The sequence below is a fragment of the Capricornis sumatraensis genome, chromosome 18 (assembly GCF_032405125.1).
Source record: "Capricornis sumatraensis isolate serow.1 chromosome 18, serow.2, whole genome shotgun sequence".
Lineage (NCBI taxonomy): Eukaryota > Metazoa > Chordata > Mammalia > Artiodactyla > Bovidae > Capricornis > Capricornis sumatraensis.
Window position 1 is genome coordinate 44,822,315 of NC_091086.1, and position 16,535 is coordinate 44,838,849.

At 42.5% G+C, this 16,535-nt stretch overlaps 1 protein-coding gene across 4 annotated transcripts in view; it reads left to right on the forward strand.

Moving 5' to 3' along the window:
• The window catches only part of LOC138094543 (UDP-glucuronosyltransferase 3A1), a 39,110-nt gene that overhangs the window by 19,633 nt on the left and 2,942 nt on the right, over positions 1-16,535 (forward strand). For 2 of the 4 annotated variants that reach the window (XM_068990629.1, XM_068990630.1), the window contains exons 4-6: positions 949-1,180; positions 2,593-2,812; positions 5,287-9,809. In XM_068990629.1, the coding sequence (XP_068846730.1) occupies positions 949-1,180; positions 2,593-2,812; positions 5,287-5,563 (729 nt within the window). In that variant the 3' untranslated portion in view covers positions 5,564-9,809. Of the gene's footprint in view, positions 1-948; positions 1,181-2,592; positions 2,813-5,286; positions 9,811-10,297; positions 10,368-16,535 lie in introns of those variants that run through there. The other 2 variants (XM_068990628.1, XM_068990627.1) reach the window with 2 other exon arrangements.

The window sequence follows — 16,535 nt, forward strand, 5'->3', positions numbered from 1 at the left end:
GCAGCTATGCTAAATGAAATCAGCCCAATAGGGTGAAGGTCTAGGAGCTGGATGAGCTGGATGAGATGGATGAGGTGGTTGGATGGCATCACCAAGTCAATGAACATGTGTTTGAGAAAACTCTGGGAGATGGTGAAGGACAGGGAAGGCTGGTGTGCTGCAGTCCATGGGGTTAAAAAGAGTCGGGCACAACTGAGAGACTGAACAATAACAACTAGGATCTGGGATTGGGGGAGTCACAAGAAATCCAGAGAGAGTCAGGGTCCAAAGAAATATTTGGAAGAATTGACAAAAACGTGTTAAAACCAAGATTACAGCTTTAGATCAGAACAGTTTTTCAGAACTGCCTCGGGGGTTTGAAGAAAAGAACTGCTGAAGTCTGAGACTTGGTGCAGCATTGCTACTTTTAAAAAATCTTCCCATGTGAATATAATGTGCAGTCATGTGGGTGAACCACTGAGACAGGAGATAAACTGCAAAGATCGGTGACTAAGAACATCATGGGATATCAGGGGAACGCACACTACATGGTGGATGGGGTATGGGGGGCCAGTCACCTCCCCATTCTGCCTCCATTTCTTCTCAGCTTCTCCATCTACCCTCCAGATAGCCCACCTCCCTCTGCTGGACCCTGACTCCCTATGAGGTTCTTCCTTACATTCCACTTCTGGTCTGGCTTTGGAAAACACCCAAGTGGCTGTATCTTCATGGACCTACAATGAGTAGAGTGTCTATGATTGCCTTGACAGTAGGGTCAAGGTTTCAAAAATGAAAGATGTTCCTACCAACACAGTGGGCATGAGCACAACTGAGAGTGCTGAGCTGTCTCAGGACAGTGAACTCCACGAAAGACAGGAGAGTGTGTTCAGTGAATAACCAACTTCATTTCATGACCATCTAGTCTTTTGTGAACATATTTCTCCTCTTTCCTTCCTTATTTCTCTCTAGGAATTTGAGAATTTCATCACCAAATTTGGAGACTCTGGTTTTGTCCTTGTAAGCCTGGGGTCCATGGTGAGTTTCATTCGGTCCCAGGAGGTTCTCAAAGAGATGAATGCTGCCTTTGCTCATCTCCCTCAAGGGGTGATATGGAAGTATAATCCTTCTCGTTGGCCCAAAGACATCAAATTGGCCCCAAATGTGAAAATTGTGCACTGGCTTCCTCAGAATGACCTTCTGGGTAAGGACTGCCCAGGATTGCTTTTTGCTTCTCATTTGCATGTCTTGGGGATCATTGGGCTTCTGATCTGTAGCTGGATTATTTCATCAGCACAAGGTAAGTCTTTCGATGACAGGAATGGAGCAGCGAGCTGGAGCCCTTGGGAAATCAGGCTATAATGAGCTCAGATGCCAAAACAGCTATCTGCCCTTCATTTTCTATCTCAGACCTCATGTCTGAAACCACTGAAGTCACGTTCACCTACTGCCTTTGGTCTTGAACAAGATCACCACAAAATAATCCTAAGCAATCTGTGAACTCTGAGAACATATACCAGGAGATACACTGCCACTGTCTTCAGTGGCTTCAAGAGCACCTGTTCACTTATGTTCCCTTACACATTCACATACACACACACACACATATAGATATATCTTCCTTAGCTACTAAGGTGTAAGCAATTCATAGATTCACAACATTGATGCCAATATGCCTGAGTCCCAAGCTGAGCAACCTCCTAGCCAGTTACTTGACACATTGAGTCTCTGATACCAGAGAATTTCCTCACCCCCAACAGGGTATCTCTATGGCTAGCACTGCTTCTTAGAGACCCCTCACTGCCATAGCCACTGACTGGATCAGAGGCTTATAACCAAGTAATGTATAGAATTTTAAAAAACCATATTCTTATTTCTATGTCTGCAAATGTATTTCTTTATATCTTGGGTGTGGGACATGATTCTCATTTCAAAAAAGAAATGAGGAGGCTCTGATGCACATCCCAGTAGACCAGCACAGGCTGTGATGAACTCTTCATTATCATTAATCATTTTAGTTATTGCTACATAAAGATGGGATACAAAGGCTAGAACTGCAAATACTGATGGGCAGGGTCCAGTCTCTTATCTCAAGGAGCTTCTTATATATTTAAAGAGCACAACACATACTGTATAAGTTTTATGAGTGTTATATGTCTTGTGATGTCAATGAATCTGATGTCCAGGAATTTATAAGAGAGGGCTATTATTTGGTGAGTGAGAGAGGTTTTCTCAAGGAAAAGAAGCAAAACAAAGATAGACATAGGGAAACATAAAGAGAAAACAGATGAGAGAAGAAGAGACTTGAGGGAATAGAGAGAAGAATAGATGGAATGTTGGATGGATGGATGGATGGAGATAGTTGCCTTGATTAGCACTAGAGCTATTCTCTATAGAATTCCCTGGGTTCTGAGTCTTCCCCCAGTTATGACCGAGTTAAGGAGTCTCTACAAAGGCAAGATTTGAAATCCTTGAATGTGTAGCAAGCAAAATCATCTTTACAGTGGCTCCAACACCCCTTGAGTTCCCACTGGTATCTTCTTCTGCCTTTTCTGCTTTCCTTGTCCTGAAAACTTTCATCCTGAGATGTCCCGTTCTCTTTCTTATTTACAACAGGGCACCCTCGCATCCGCCTCTTTGTCAGCCATGGCGGGATGAATAGTATCATGGAGGCCATCCAACATGGTGTGCCCATGGTGGGGATTCCCCTCTTTGGAGACCAACATGAAAACCTGCTCCGAGTTAAAGCCAAAAAGTTTGGTGTCTCTATCCAATTAAACCAGATCAAGGCTGAGACACTGGCTCTGAAGATGAAGCAAGTCATAGAGGATAAGAGGTGTGCAGTTCTCTGGGCTTGTGGTTGCTTATGATGAGGGAAGACATAAACCATGATGGGCACCATGTGGGTCTTTTTGCAGTAAAAGCGGAAACTTCCAGGACATGAAATCATATGTGTATGATGCTAATAGCTGACTTACTTCCTCTGAGAAGAAGACTAAGGCAATTTAGGTTAGATGTTGGTTTTCTACCTTCTAGCTATGAGGAACTGGAACTATTGACACAGTCTGTCTTTGAGAAGTCTTCTATTTTGGAGGTGTTTGTAGGAGAATTCCAACAGAGGCAGGAGGCTGCCTTTCTATTCCCGATATCCCACACTGTTCCCCACCTCAGGCCCCTTGCCTGTGCTGCTCCCTAGAACACGCCTTTCCTTCTCTTCACAAGACTGGCTCCTTCATGACACTGAGGTCTCATCCCAATGTCAACTGCTCAAGAGAGACCTTTCTCTGATAGTCTCAAAGCTTCCTCTCTTTTCCACCCCAATCGTAACACATTATTTTTTTCTTGATGTATCTCAAAATCTGTGATCACCTCATTTCTTTATGTTTTAATTTATTGTCTGTCCCTCCATGAAGGGCTTCCCAGATGGTGGTAGTGGAAAAGAATCCACCTGCCAATGCAGGAGATATAAGAGATGTGGGTTCGATCCCTAGGTCGGGAAGATCTTCTGGAGGAGGGCATGGCAACCCACTCAAGTATTCCTGCCTGGAGAATTCCATGGACAGAGCAGCCTGCTGGGCTACAGTCCATGGGTCGCAAAGAGTCGGGCACACCTGAAGTGACTTTCCATGCATGCATGCACCCTACACGAGAAGATAGAGAGTATCTTCCAGCATAACAGCATGAGTCTCTTGCTGTGTCCTCAGGGTCCAGCTCAGGGTCTGCATAAAGTAAGTCTGAATGGATTTCTGTTAAGTGAATCAATACAAAGGGATCCATTCATCTCTTAAGAAACTTTCCAACCAGTGCAATAATCTCATGTGTGAAGAGAAAGAAATATATATTTTCTTTCTTACAAAGAAGACTGAAAAACTTACAGCTTCAGGGACACACACTTGAAGCATATCTCAAGACTTAGCATTACTGTACAACATTATGTAAGTAGTTAGATGACTGAATAATAACCACATTACATGTGATGCCAACCCCAGAAAAGTTGTTATACTCTGGGGATCAGATAACCCAGAAACTGTATATATATTTGGTATCTCATGTGTTTAAAATGTTCATTTCGTAATGAATGGATTTGTAAATTTCATTATATTTTCAAAGACTTAGACCCAAATGTGCATGATCCATCAGCCCTATGAAGCAATCATCTGGGCTGGAATGGTCCACAGACATTGGACATCAGGGCTGGCCACAGAATTCATGTGCCCTTATGTGAAATGGAAATGTGGAGCCCCTTGTCATAATGCGTAAGGATTTTAAGAAGGTGACAGCAGATAATTAAATCAAGCATGTCTGATTTAAAAGGGCTTCCTAGGTAGCTCAGTGGAGAAGGCAATGGCACCCGACTCCAGTACTCTTGCCTGGAAAATCCCATGGATGGAGGAGCCTGGTGGGCTGCAGTCCATGGGGTCGCTGAGAGTTGAACATGACTGAGCGACTTCAATTTCACTTTTCACTTTCATGCATTGAAGAAGGAAATGGCAACCCACTCCAGTGTTCTTGCCTGGAGAATCCCAGGGATGGGGGAGCCTGGTGGGCTGCTGTCTATTGGGTCACACAGAGTCGGACACGACTGAAGCGACTTAGCAGCAGCAGCAGCAGGTGGCTCAGTGGTAAAGAATCTGCCTGCAATGTGGGAGACACAGGTTCAATCCCAGGGAGACCCAGGTTAGATCCCTGGGTTGGAAAAAATCCTCCGGAGAAGGAAGTGGCAACCCACTCCAGTATTCTTGCAGGAAATCCCATGGACAGAGAAGCCTGGCAGGCAGCAGTCCATGGGGTCACAAAGAGTCAGACCTGACAGTGAGTAAACAATAAGGCTGATTTAAGGGTGAAGCCCTCTGGAAATAGGCAGGCTTACAGCCCAGGAAGCCAGTGCTGGTCAACATGATGCTTTGAAAGGGGCAGGGAAATGCAGGTGTCTTCCTGGGCTGTGGTTCTCAGAGTCATGTATTATCTAGCCCAGACACCAGCACAAAGTAGACACTCAATAAATATAATGGTTTCTGTAGTATATATCATGAACCTCCTGTGGGAGAGACTAGTCCTTATAGATGTAGTCACTTTTTTGTAGTTTAGCACTTCCAGCACCAAGCATGGATCTTTGCATGCATATATCAGTTTGAACTTTTAAAAGAGACCCAACTAGACAATAGTAAGGCCAGGTCAACAACTTTTCCTTGAAAGGAAGTCTTTTGTGCCTATGGTAGAAAGTGTGTGTGCGCATGTGTGTGTGATACAAGGTCTCTAAGAATTCTGAGACCACTTGAGTTAACACCTCCCCTCTGTCTGTGTCAACAGGTACAAATCTGCCGCAGAGGCTGCCAGCATCATCAGACGCTCGCAGCCCCTGACCCCTGCCCAGCGGCTGGTGGGCTGGATCGACCACATCCTCCAGACAGGGGGTGCAGCCCACCTCAAGCCCCATGCCTTCCAGCAGCCGTGGTATGAGCAGTACCTACTGGACGTCCTCTTGTTCCTGCTGGTGGTCACCCTGGGCACCATGTGGCTCTGTGGGAAGCTACTGGGCCTGGTGGCCAGGTGGCTGTGTGGGGCCAGGAAGCTGAAGAAGGCTTGAGGCCAAATGGAGCCTAGGAAGGTGGAGTGTTTGGACAGACTCAGCATTTCTTGGCATCTCCAGCCAGTTTTGTCAACCGTGGTTCTCCACATCTTATCCACTTGCTATTTTGCTACAAATTCCTGCTCACTGGCTTCTTCTCATGACTGCAGTTTTTTTTACTGAGCCCTTGTAGCCTTGATTGCCAGTCAGCAAGGGCTTTTCTGTGATTCTGTCCCTAGGTAATTTGGATATGTGACCGTAAGATCTGAAGCCTAGAAACTGCCTTCTGTATCACACTCTTCTTCCTGGCACTGAGCCTAGACCATTTCAGTGTTCATTCCCTTGCATCTTCTCAGCCTCCTTCCCTCACGCCTCCTCCACCACTTGTCATGGAATAACCCCTAAGGCAGGTGCTTTGTTGTTTCTTTTGCTTTCTGTTTGCTTGTCCCAAAAACTCTTGTCAAAGCTCAGGAAGCCTATCCTGGGCACGAGCATTTGGGGCCAGACACACCCTTGCCTGTGTGCGTGGTCTCTGCCTTGATTTCTGCAGATCAATCCTTTGCAGTGGAGACTGAAGGTTACTCATGGGCTGAAGTGTCCCTGGTCTTTGCTTTTCATAGCTGTGAGCTATCTTTTCAACTTTCCTATTTAAAAAACGAAGTCATGAGAAAGAAGATAATTTCTTTATAAACTAAGAAGAGCCTCTACATAGCTGAGCCTCTCTGTACCTGACATACTGTTGGAAATTGCGTTCAGTTCAGTTCAGTTGCTCAGTCATGTCCAGCTCTTTGCGACCCCATGGACTGCAGCACATCAGGCTTCCCTGTCCATCACCAACTCCTGGAGCTTGCTCAAACTCATGTCCATTGAGTCAGTGATGCCATCCAACCACCTCATCCTCTGTTGTGCTTTCTCCCCTTGCCCCCAACCTTCCCAGCATCAGGGTCTTTTCCAAAGAGTCAGCTCTTCACATCAGGTGGTCAAAGAATTGGAGCTTCAGCTTCAGCACCAATGAATATCTTTCCAATGAATATTTAGGGTTGATTTCCTTTAGGATTGACTGGTTTGATTTCCCTCCTGTGCAAAGGATTCTCAAGAGCCTTCTCCAGCACCGCAATTCAAAAGCATCAATTCTTCGGTGCTCAGCCTTTTTTATAGTCCAACTTTCACATCTGTACATGACTACTGGAAAAACCATGACTATGCGGACGTTTGTGGGCAAAGTGATATCTCTGATTTGTAATATGCTGTCTAGATTTGTCATAACTTTCCTTCCAAGGAGCAAGTGTCTTTTAATTTCATGGCTGCTGTCATTGTCCGCAGTGATATTGGAGCCCCCCAAAATAAAATCTGCCAGTTTCCACTTTTCCCCATTCTATTTGCCATGAAATGATGGGACCAGATGCCATGATCATATTTTTTTGAATGTTGAGTTTTAAGCCAGCTTTTTCACTCTCCTCTTTCACCCTCATCAAGAGGCTTTTGAATTCCTCTTCACTTTCTGTCATTAGAGTAGCATCATCTGCACATCTCAGGTTGCTGGTATTTCTCCCGGTGATCTTGATAGTAACGGAAACCAGAAAAAAAAAGTGACTGGAACTGCTTAGGGTTTTCTTTTTTTTCTTGTTTTTCTCATGTAAAAGAAAGTGTAGTGGAATTCCTGGTAGTCCAGTGGTTAGGACTCTGAGCTTTCACTACAGAGGGTGAGAATTCAGTCCCTAATCAGGGAACTAAGATCCCACAAGCTGGTAGCATGGCTGAAAAAAACAAAACAAAACAGTGTAGTGTCGGTAGGCAGGCCGTCCAGAGCTGGTGTGGTAGTGCCATGATGTCATCAATAGTCCAGATTTCTTGTCTGATTGATCTGCCTTCCTTAATGAGTGGCTTCAGCCTTAAGGTCATCCTGATTTTCCAGGTAGTCATTTTGGATCCAGTCAGCACATGGAATTTTAGGCAAGAAAAGGGAAACTCAAGGAAAGGGAATAAAGCAGGTTCATGCTAGCTGAGTTAGTGTCTTTAAAGAGGTTTCCCAAAGAATTCCAGTTAAATCTCATTGAGAGATGTGGGTCATGTGACCATTCCTAGCTACATAAATATTCTCCAGCTCTGACTGCCATGCTGGGTACACTACTACTCCAAGTAATTGGGGGGTGAGGGGTGGCAAATAGGTGTTAGAAAGAGAAAAAAAAAAAAAGACAGTGGATAATGGAGGAAACTAGATCCTCGGTCACATGTGGAGGGCAGGGAAGGGCTGGATTGAATGTATGTTTCACCTGTGACCTGGTGACTTAGTGACCTCAGGGACAGCCTTAACTGCCTTTCTGGGTGAAACATTCAAAATAAGAATAGCAATCTTTTACCAATGTGACGTGTTATTCGTTACAAGTTCTTTCATCTTCCTTTCTGCCATTTAATGGGACACCTGTGTCTAATCCATTCACCTGGAAAGACACAGGAACCACAGGGGCAACCACAGAGGGAGAGGAGAGTCATTGTGTAAATTAAGACTATAGCAGTAAAACTTGTTGCCACCTCATCCCTGATGCCTGCTCCAGCCACGGTACATGGCTTGGAGAATGGATGGGCTGGTTTTAGCTCCCACTGTCCCCCTCTTGTGAGCATGAGTTTGCCAAGAATAATCTGCCCTACCACAGGGTGGTCCTGGCTGGTATACCCCTCCCACCCAGGGCAATTTCATGCTCATGTAGACAGAAGGCACAGGGATTTGCTAAGGAATTCCCTTGGGAAATTTTGTGGGTTTTTTTTTTTTTTTTGGCCCCTAAGATCCAGGAAGGCTCCTTTCTCCATTCCAGGCTTTAAATTAGTTAATTATTTCTTTTTAATAAGTTCTTAAATGAAAGTTCCAAAGTTAGAGACACACACATCTGCCAGAGGGGATTTTAAACTAACTTCTTCAAATTTCATCTCAAGATAACAGTAAGTGATATCAATTAATAGTTGATAACTGGTGATTGAGTCCCCCTGGGTTTTATTTATTTTTTTCTGATTTAAAAATTCAAGATGAATTTTGAGGTATCTTTTTGTGTTACACAAAGAAAGGAAGGTTCCACAAACAAGGCCTGTGAACCCTCCAGGTGGTGGGGCCACCTCCCTGACTATAGGTCCCTGACTACAAGATCACTGAGAATGATGACACTGGGTGACAACTCTTGCTTTCTCATTTGTGTTATTGAGAGCTGAGCTTCATCTATCTTCTAATTGGTTTTACAGATGAGTAAGCCTAAAAAATATAACAGAAAAGAGTGCCATCACTCCTTCCCCTTTTTGTAGTTTATTCCATCTCATGGAATATTACTAAGCTAAAGCCTGCAGTTCCATATTCCTTTAGTGACCATTGATGAACTTGGCATCATCTCAGATGAGAGTTACTGTTGCTAGGAAACCAATTAGCAAGCAGTAGCAGAAAGCCTCAGTAGAACAGCCTAAGCCAGTGGCCTTCAAACTAGGCTACCTTCAGTATCATGCATACATGAAAACTTCCCAAGGGCTTCATGACACAGTTTGGAGGTGATAAATTTCCACCTTTGTGTACTCTAGTTTTCTAGAACTGGTCTTCCTAACAAGGTGTTGTGTTTAGTTCACAGATCCTCTTTCTTACCACACTTTTCACAATTGCCTGACTTTTATTTTACAGAATAAATGGACACCTGTCACCCACTCCCATTCTTCCCTTGGTGCATTGCCTGGGGGTGGAAAAGTAGAGGTGATTGAGCCAGAAAGTGCTTGTAACTCAGATGATTTGTAATTCTTTGTTTTAACAAAATCCAAAGATGAACTGTGATTTTTTTCAGCTGCCAGACCTTTAAAGACAGTAACTTTTGGTAATAGATTGCTGTGAGAATGGCGTATTTATGTAGCACATTATTCTGAAGTTGTTCCAAGAATGGAGGGACATCATTTTCAAGACAGTTCATAAAAAAACTCAGTGCTCCTGTTATTTATGTGAATAGTTTTTCAGTGTTTGCATAACTAATCTTTAGAACTAGGTAACACAGTATTGGAAATGTTGCATTTTTTTTGAAACTTACCTGTGATGATACGCAGTTCTTCCAGTTAGAAAAATACTGTATGGTAATATAATTCTTTGAGAGCAAAGTTATAAAATAGGAAACAACACATTAATTTTATGTTGTTTCACTCACCCTATAGTATCTATGTATATTTTATACTTTTATGACATACCTAAATTTTCCTTATTAAATAAATCATGCACTGTTATATATGAATTCTGAAGTATAAATGATTTATAACATGTTGATTTCGGGAGTACAGCACAGTGATTCATTTATATATGTGTATTTTTGGATTCTTTTCTCCTACAGGTTATTACAAGATATTGAGTATAGTTCCCTGTGCTATACAATAGGTCTGTTTTGCTTGTCTGTTTTGCATATAGTGATGTGTATATATTGATGCCAGCCAACTAATTCAGCCCTCTCCTCCAACTTTTTCTCAAATTTTTAGATATTTCTGGGTCATGCAGCTCAATTGTATTTTTAAATTGTAATCTCCCCCTCAAATTTCCAATATATTGAAAAAAATCCACATATAAGTGAACCCGGGCAGTTCAAGCCCGTGTTCAAAGGTCAACAGTATTTGTCTTTTGGACATTGGTCACAGCTCACAAAGAGTGCCATTAATATCCTTCCATTTGGCATAGAGGAAAATACATACTGTTTTCCAGGATTAATTTTGTGATCACAAAGTTAATTTACATATACTGGCTTCTAGGGAGAAATTCAAGACCAGAGAGGACAGTCCTGGTAAATTCAAGCCATTCAAATGCAGGTGAAGTTTTCAGGTGAGTGGGGTCATAGAGAATGAATTAACCATTATAACGTGTGAATCACAAGTTAAATTTCCTGCACAAGCATTCTACTAAGAATGGGCTGAGTAAATTCAATTACCTATTTCAAACAGATAAAACAAGTTGAAGGTTCAGTGTTAATTTCTTGCAAAGTAGTCAGGACTCAGTATTATCGTAACAATACATAGACACAAAAGAACTTTCTACCCCAATCTGGCTAATCCTTAGGTTGAGTGTCTTCAATAGGTAGGTATTATTCAGAACTCAGCTATGTCCTCATAACAGTGTAATGAGTACATAGTACAAAGTATTGAGTACATAAGTCAACAGTCTTACCTATGGGTTTCTTGTTAAATACTGTTGAAAATTTTGGCCTGTGTTTTCAACTATGTGGCTGGTTTTCAAAGTGTTTGTTGTAATCTGAACCAGGGCTGACTGGAAGTAAATTTGGGCTTTTTTTCTTTTTCTGAATAGACAGTTGTCCCATGTTTTTGGGAGTCCCTTGGTGGAGTGTCTCTCTGTGCAGACAGCTGAGACACTAGAGGGCGCTTTTCCCAACTTGCTGTCTGATTTGTGAGTTGTCCAAGCAGCTCACAGTCTGACCTTTTCCTGGGCATAGAATTAGAGGGGTCTAGGATCCATGGCGGAGAAGGCAGTGGCAACCCACTGCACTACTCTTGCCTGGAAAATCCCATGGATGGAGGAGCCTGGAAGGCTGCAGTCCATGGGGTCGCTGAGTCGGACACGACTGAGCAACTTCACTTTCACTTTTCACTTTCATGCATTGGAGAAGGAAATGGCAACCCACTCCAGTGTTCTTGCCTGGAGAATCCCAGGGACAGGGGAGCCTGGTGGGCTGCCATCTACGGGGTCGCACAGAGTTGGACACGACTGAAGCAATTTAGCAGCAGCAGCAGCAGCAGCAACATTGATTTTTAGATACATAAATTAAGTTTTTAAAAGTTGAAAAAACAGCCCCTTTCTCATTGTAAGATATGTTTCCAACAAAATTTTATGTTTTGTTAAGTGATTATGTTATGTAGCTTTGACCAAATGAATGCAAGTATTAAAAGAAAGTGATAATTTAGTAAAAATATTGGGCTCTTATAGGAACTATAAATATTAACTTGAATAATATTTATGATGTTCAAAGTTATGAGAGAATACTCAGTACAGTGCTTTCATGCATAAAGATACATAGATTAGAATTAAATTCTCTGGAGAAAGTGGAACATAAATAAAATCTCAAGAAGAAAATGGAATGACATAAAATTTCCCACTGAAAGTTGACAGCTCATTATCTATAGTAAGAATAAATGATGGTATCAGTGCTGACATGCTGAGATTTTATAACTCACTGCATACATTTAACAGGATGATGCAACTGTTTATTGTTAAATGATACAATTACAATGACTAGAAATGACATCCTATTCAGTTATTTAAACTTAGATATTTTAGATGTCAATTAAAAAATTTGTTCTTACAAAGTATAAATTAGTTGAGAAGATCACTTTTTTTGTCAGTGGCTTTCACAAAAAGAGGATTGTTTTTCCTTCATGAGAAGTAGATGGGAGGGAAGCAGGCAACTGACAGCAATGTTTCCATAGCTCTACAATGTCAGGAAGAAAACATTTATAATTCTCCCTCATGGTTTCGAGATGGCTGCCCAGCTCCAAATATCATTCATGTCCGTGTCCCAAGGAGGACAAAAATGGAGAAGAGGAAATATGAGCTAGTAAACATTTTCACAGAATTACCTTCCCTCCTCCTCTCACCAAGAGGCTTCTTTCCTCTTGCCTAGAATCTTGTCACTGAACCAGTCAAGACTGTAAGAGAGGCTGTGAAAAATTTCTGCATTGGCAGCTGGTGAGGATTGACAGCTATAAGTGGGTGATGGGTTAAACAACCTGTAGTGATGCACACGGCAAAGGGCCAAAAAACTCTCCCAAATGCTTGGCTCTTGGAAGATTAATTTTCTGTGTTTTGAAATTTTGTCCTAGTCTATATTTATCCAGTTCAGTTCCAGTTCAGTTGCTCAGTCGTGTCCGATTCTTTGCGACCCCATGAATTGCAGCACGCCTGGCCTCCCTCTCCATCACCAACTCCCGGAGTTTACTCAAACTCATGTGCATCAAGTCAGTGATGCCATCCAGCCATCTCATCCTCTGTTGTCCCCTTCTCCTCCTGCCCTCAATCCCTCCCAACATCAGGGTCTTTTCCAATGAATCAACTCTTTGCATGAGGTGGCCAAAGTATTGGAGTTTCAGCTTTAGCCTCAGTCCTTCCAATGAACACCCAGAACTGATCTCCTTTAGAATGGACTGGTTGGATCTCCTTGCAGTCCAAGGGACTCTCAAGAGTCTTCTCCAACACCACAGTTCAAAAGCATCAATCCTTCGGCGCTTAGCTTTCTTCACAGTCCAACTCTCACATCCATACGTGACTATTGGAAAAACCATAGCCTTGACTAGACGGACCTTTGTAATGTCTCTGCTTTTCAATATGCTATCTAGGTTGGTCATAACTTTCCTTCCAAGGAGTAAGCGTCTTTTCATTTCATGGCCGCAATCACCATCTGCAGTGATTTGGAGCCCAGAAAAATAAAGTCTGACACTGTTTCTGCTGTTTCCCCATCTATTTGCCATGAAGTGATGGGGCTAGATGCCATGATCTTCGTTTTCTGAATGTTGAGTTTTAACCCAACTTTTTCACTCTCCTCTTTCACTTTCATCAAGGGGGTCTTTAGTTCCTCTTCACTTTCTGCCATTAGGGTGGTGTTATCTGCATATCTGAGGTTATTGATATTTATAGTGTTGACTAAAACAGATTCACAATGTGAGAGTTGTGAGTTAAGTTTTATTTGGGGCAAAATGAGGACTGTGACCTGGGAGATAGCACCTCAGATAGCTCTGAGAGACTGTCCCAAACAGGTAGTGGAGGAAGGTCAATATATAAGATTTTGGTGAAGGAGAAGTTCAATGCAACTAAGCACTTACTTTACAAAAAGTTTTCTGCTTGTCACGAGGAGCTTATGTCACCATGAAGGGATTTAGTGCTTTTCTAGATATGAAAAGATGTAAGGATTGGGATCATGAAATCAGTTCCTGAACATATCTGACTATCAAATCATCAGACAATCTTGGCACAATAAAAAGAATAACTTTTGTCTCTTGGTTACCATCTCTGACTGGGACTAAGGAGACATCTGGCTCAGAATTGACCTCAATGACTTTCTCAGTGTGATGGGGACCACAGTCAGGGTAAGGGAGGCAGTGGTTTCCTTCACAGAGCCCCAGCCTCGATCCCTGTGCAGATGAGAAGAAGGGGATGGAATTGTGACTGTTGATTCCAAGGACAGTACAGAGAGGAAGATATGCTGCCCATCAAGGGATTATTTCCACAAATGAGTGGGAACTAAGTTTCGTGGTTTCAGAAGGATGAAAGTCATCTTATTTAGAGTTCTGTGGAACATGTGATTTGCAAATGGATTCTCTTGCCAATCAGCATAACTCTGAAAACTTCTGTGCAAAAGACTTTATACTATTGACTGAAGGTTAAAAATAGCAAAATGTCCTGCCTTGTGCAGGAGTATGTGGATGTTAGACCCATTAACAGATGCCGGTTTCAACCTGAGCATTCATGAATACTGTCCCCAAACTGTTCATTAAGCCTACCCAATTCTTTGCTAATCTTCTTACCTTTGCCTGGCATTAAGGTTTGTAAAATGCTGGTAGTAGGGAACAGGACTGAGGAGGTGGAGCATGACACAGGGACTTTTCTCCTGGCTTTGTCCTCCACAAGCTACAGAGAATCCAATGCTATTTACAGTTGAAAGAAGTTCAAGCAACAAGAGCAAATAAAACCCACACCTTCCCATAAGTGGGAACTACAAAGTTCTAGAGGGTAAGTCCAGAGGAATAATATAAAAAAGAGAAAAAGTCCACAGAAGGCCCAAGGATGAGTTAAAACTGCACCTAGAAGGAGAATAACTACATTTTGTATAAAAATCTTGAAAAAAAGTCCTGGTAGATCAAAGCTATGACAACAGGAAAGGGCCATGACAACATGAGGGGACCCAAGGTAACGGTCTTGCAAACACTTCATTTCTGAAGAAGGAGAGGGCAAAAGGGAACGAAAGCTCTCTTTGGGTATTGGGTAGGAAAAACAAAAAAAAAAGCAACCAAGGGAAACATGAGTCCTGAAAGACAGCAGGAAGCTAGAAGATTGGACAATACAAATCCTTAAACCCATCACCAAAAAATAAGAGTCATACATTAACGAGACTGTAGTTGCAGATTATTTATAGAATTCTGTATATTATTAGACATTGACATCTGTCCGTCACTGGATAGCTATATCATTCAACACATTAAGAACAGGAACATGAATGAAATAGTGACTTTTTCCACAATTAAAAAAATTTAATTAAAATATGTATGTACAGTATAGATAGAGACTCACATGGCTGATATGTTTCCTACCTGTCCACAAAGAGCAAATTTAGAGTATTTGGCCTGACATTTTCTTTCTGATCCAATGTGAAATGGTATATTGAAGTTGTGGTAAGTGGCTGCATTAACTGGTCCCCAATTGCACTGGGATTATGGAAACTAGGGAATTATGGGAATCGACTACTTAGAACACTTCCTAAAACCAATTATTAACTAGATATCTCTTTCTTTTTTAAAAAGTTTATCGGCTGCCCTGGGTCTTCATAGCTGTGTGTGGGCTTTCTCTAGAGTTGCAGAGAGCAGAAGCTACTCTCTAGCTTTGGTACGTGAGCTCTAGAGTGCATGGGTTTCAGTAGTTGGGGCACCCGAGCTTGGTTGCTCTGTGGCATATGGGATCTTCCCAGAGCAGAGATTGAACTTGTGTTCTCTGCATTGGCAGGCAAATTCTTAACCACTGGACCACCAGGGAAGTCCATTTTTTGAAAAAATAATCTTATCTATTCAATAGTTTTGGAAATAAAAAATGTATTTGAACTTTTTATCATGTTCAAATGCAAATACAGTCAAGAAAACTACATTTTCAAGATATTGATATAGAAATAACAGTTATTTGCTAGTACAACCATGAGACCAGGAATGAGGCAGTTGGATTTCTTGTTCCAGAAACGGCAGGCCAGGTATACCAGTTATGAAGCTGTTGTTTCTCAGCTTCGAGAAACTTTGCCCTGCCTTGTGACACTGGTAATCTGCCAAATGCATGCCCAGCTCTCTCCCTCTGGGACTCTGAAAACAGGCGACACCAGAGGAAGGCCGCAGGGACAGGTGGGGACTGGGACATCCTGTGTGCTCCCTGCTTATGCCAGCAACACCACAGGATGGTTTTTTATGGTAGCAGTGACAGTTTTAGTGCCAGGAGTGCTTTTCTGTTTGCAGCTCTTCCGAAATACTGGAGTCAGCCTCATTGGGCCCCTCACAGATATTAGCAGGCACTGGCAGATACAGACAGGCTGGTGACTGCCCCTCCCAGGTCTGGGTTTCAGTTCCTTCTGTGGTCCTAAAGCATCAGCACCAGATGAGCAAGACACTCCTCCCTTCTTCCAAGCTTTGCATGGCTCTCACCACCAAGACTCAAAGTGAAAGTCGTTCAGTCATGTCTGACTCTTTGCGACCCCATGGACTACACAGTCTATGGAATTCTCCAGGCCAGAATACAGGAGTGGGTAGCTGTTCCCTTCTTTAGGGGATCTTCCCAACCCAGGGATCAAACTCATGTCTCCCACATTGCAGGTGGATTCTTTACCAGCTGAGCCACCAGGGAAGCTCAAGAATACTGGAGTGGGTAGCCTATCCGTTCTCTAGCAGACCTTCCCAACCCAGGAATCAAACGGGGGTCTCTTGCGTGGCAGGCAGATTCTTTACCAAGGCTCTAAATTTTAGTAATTCTCACTTCTTTCCTTTGTTCCCTTAGCACACGGGGTGGTGGTGGTCTTCCATAGCTACTAACTCTGTAATGCCTCAGTATCTCTCATTTACTTACCGAGTTCTCTGAAATCTGGTGTAAAGTCTTTGATAAATACAATTAATAATTAAAGTAAAAAATAATATTTCCTGAGGTTAAAAATATAGACTCCAAATGTGTGATAAAAATAACATGTTAGTCAGGAGGGGGGAAATAGAACTTCTCAGGTCCTTGTGTTGCCCAGAAGTA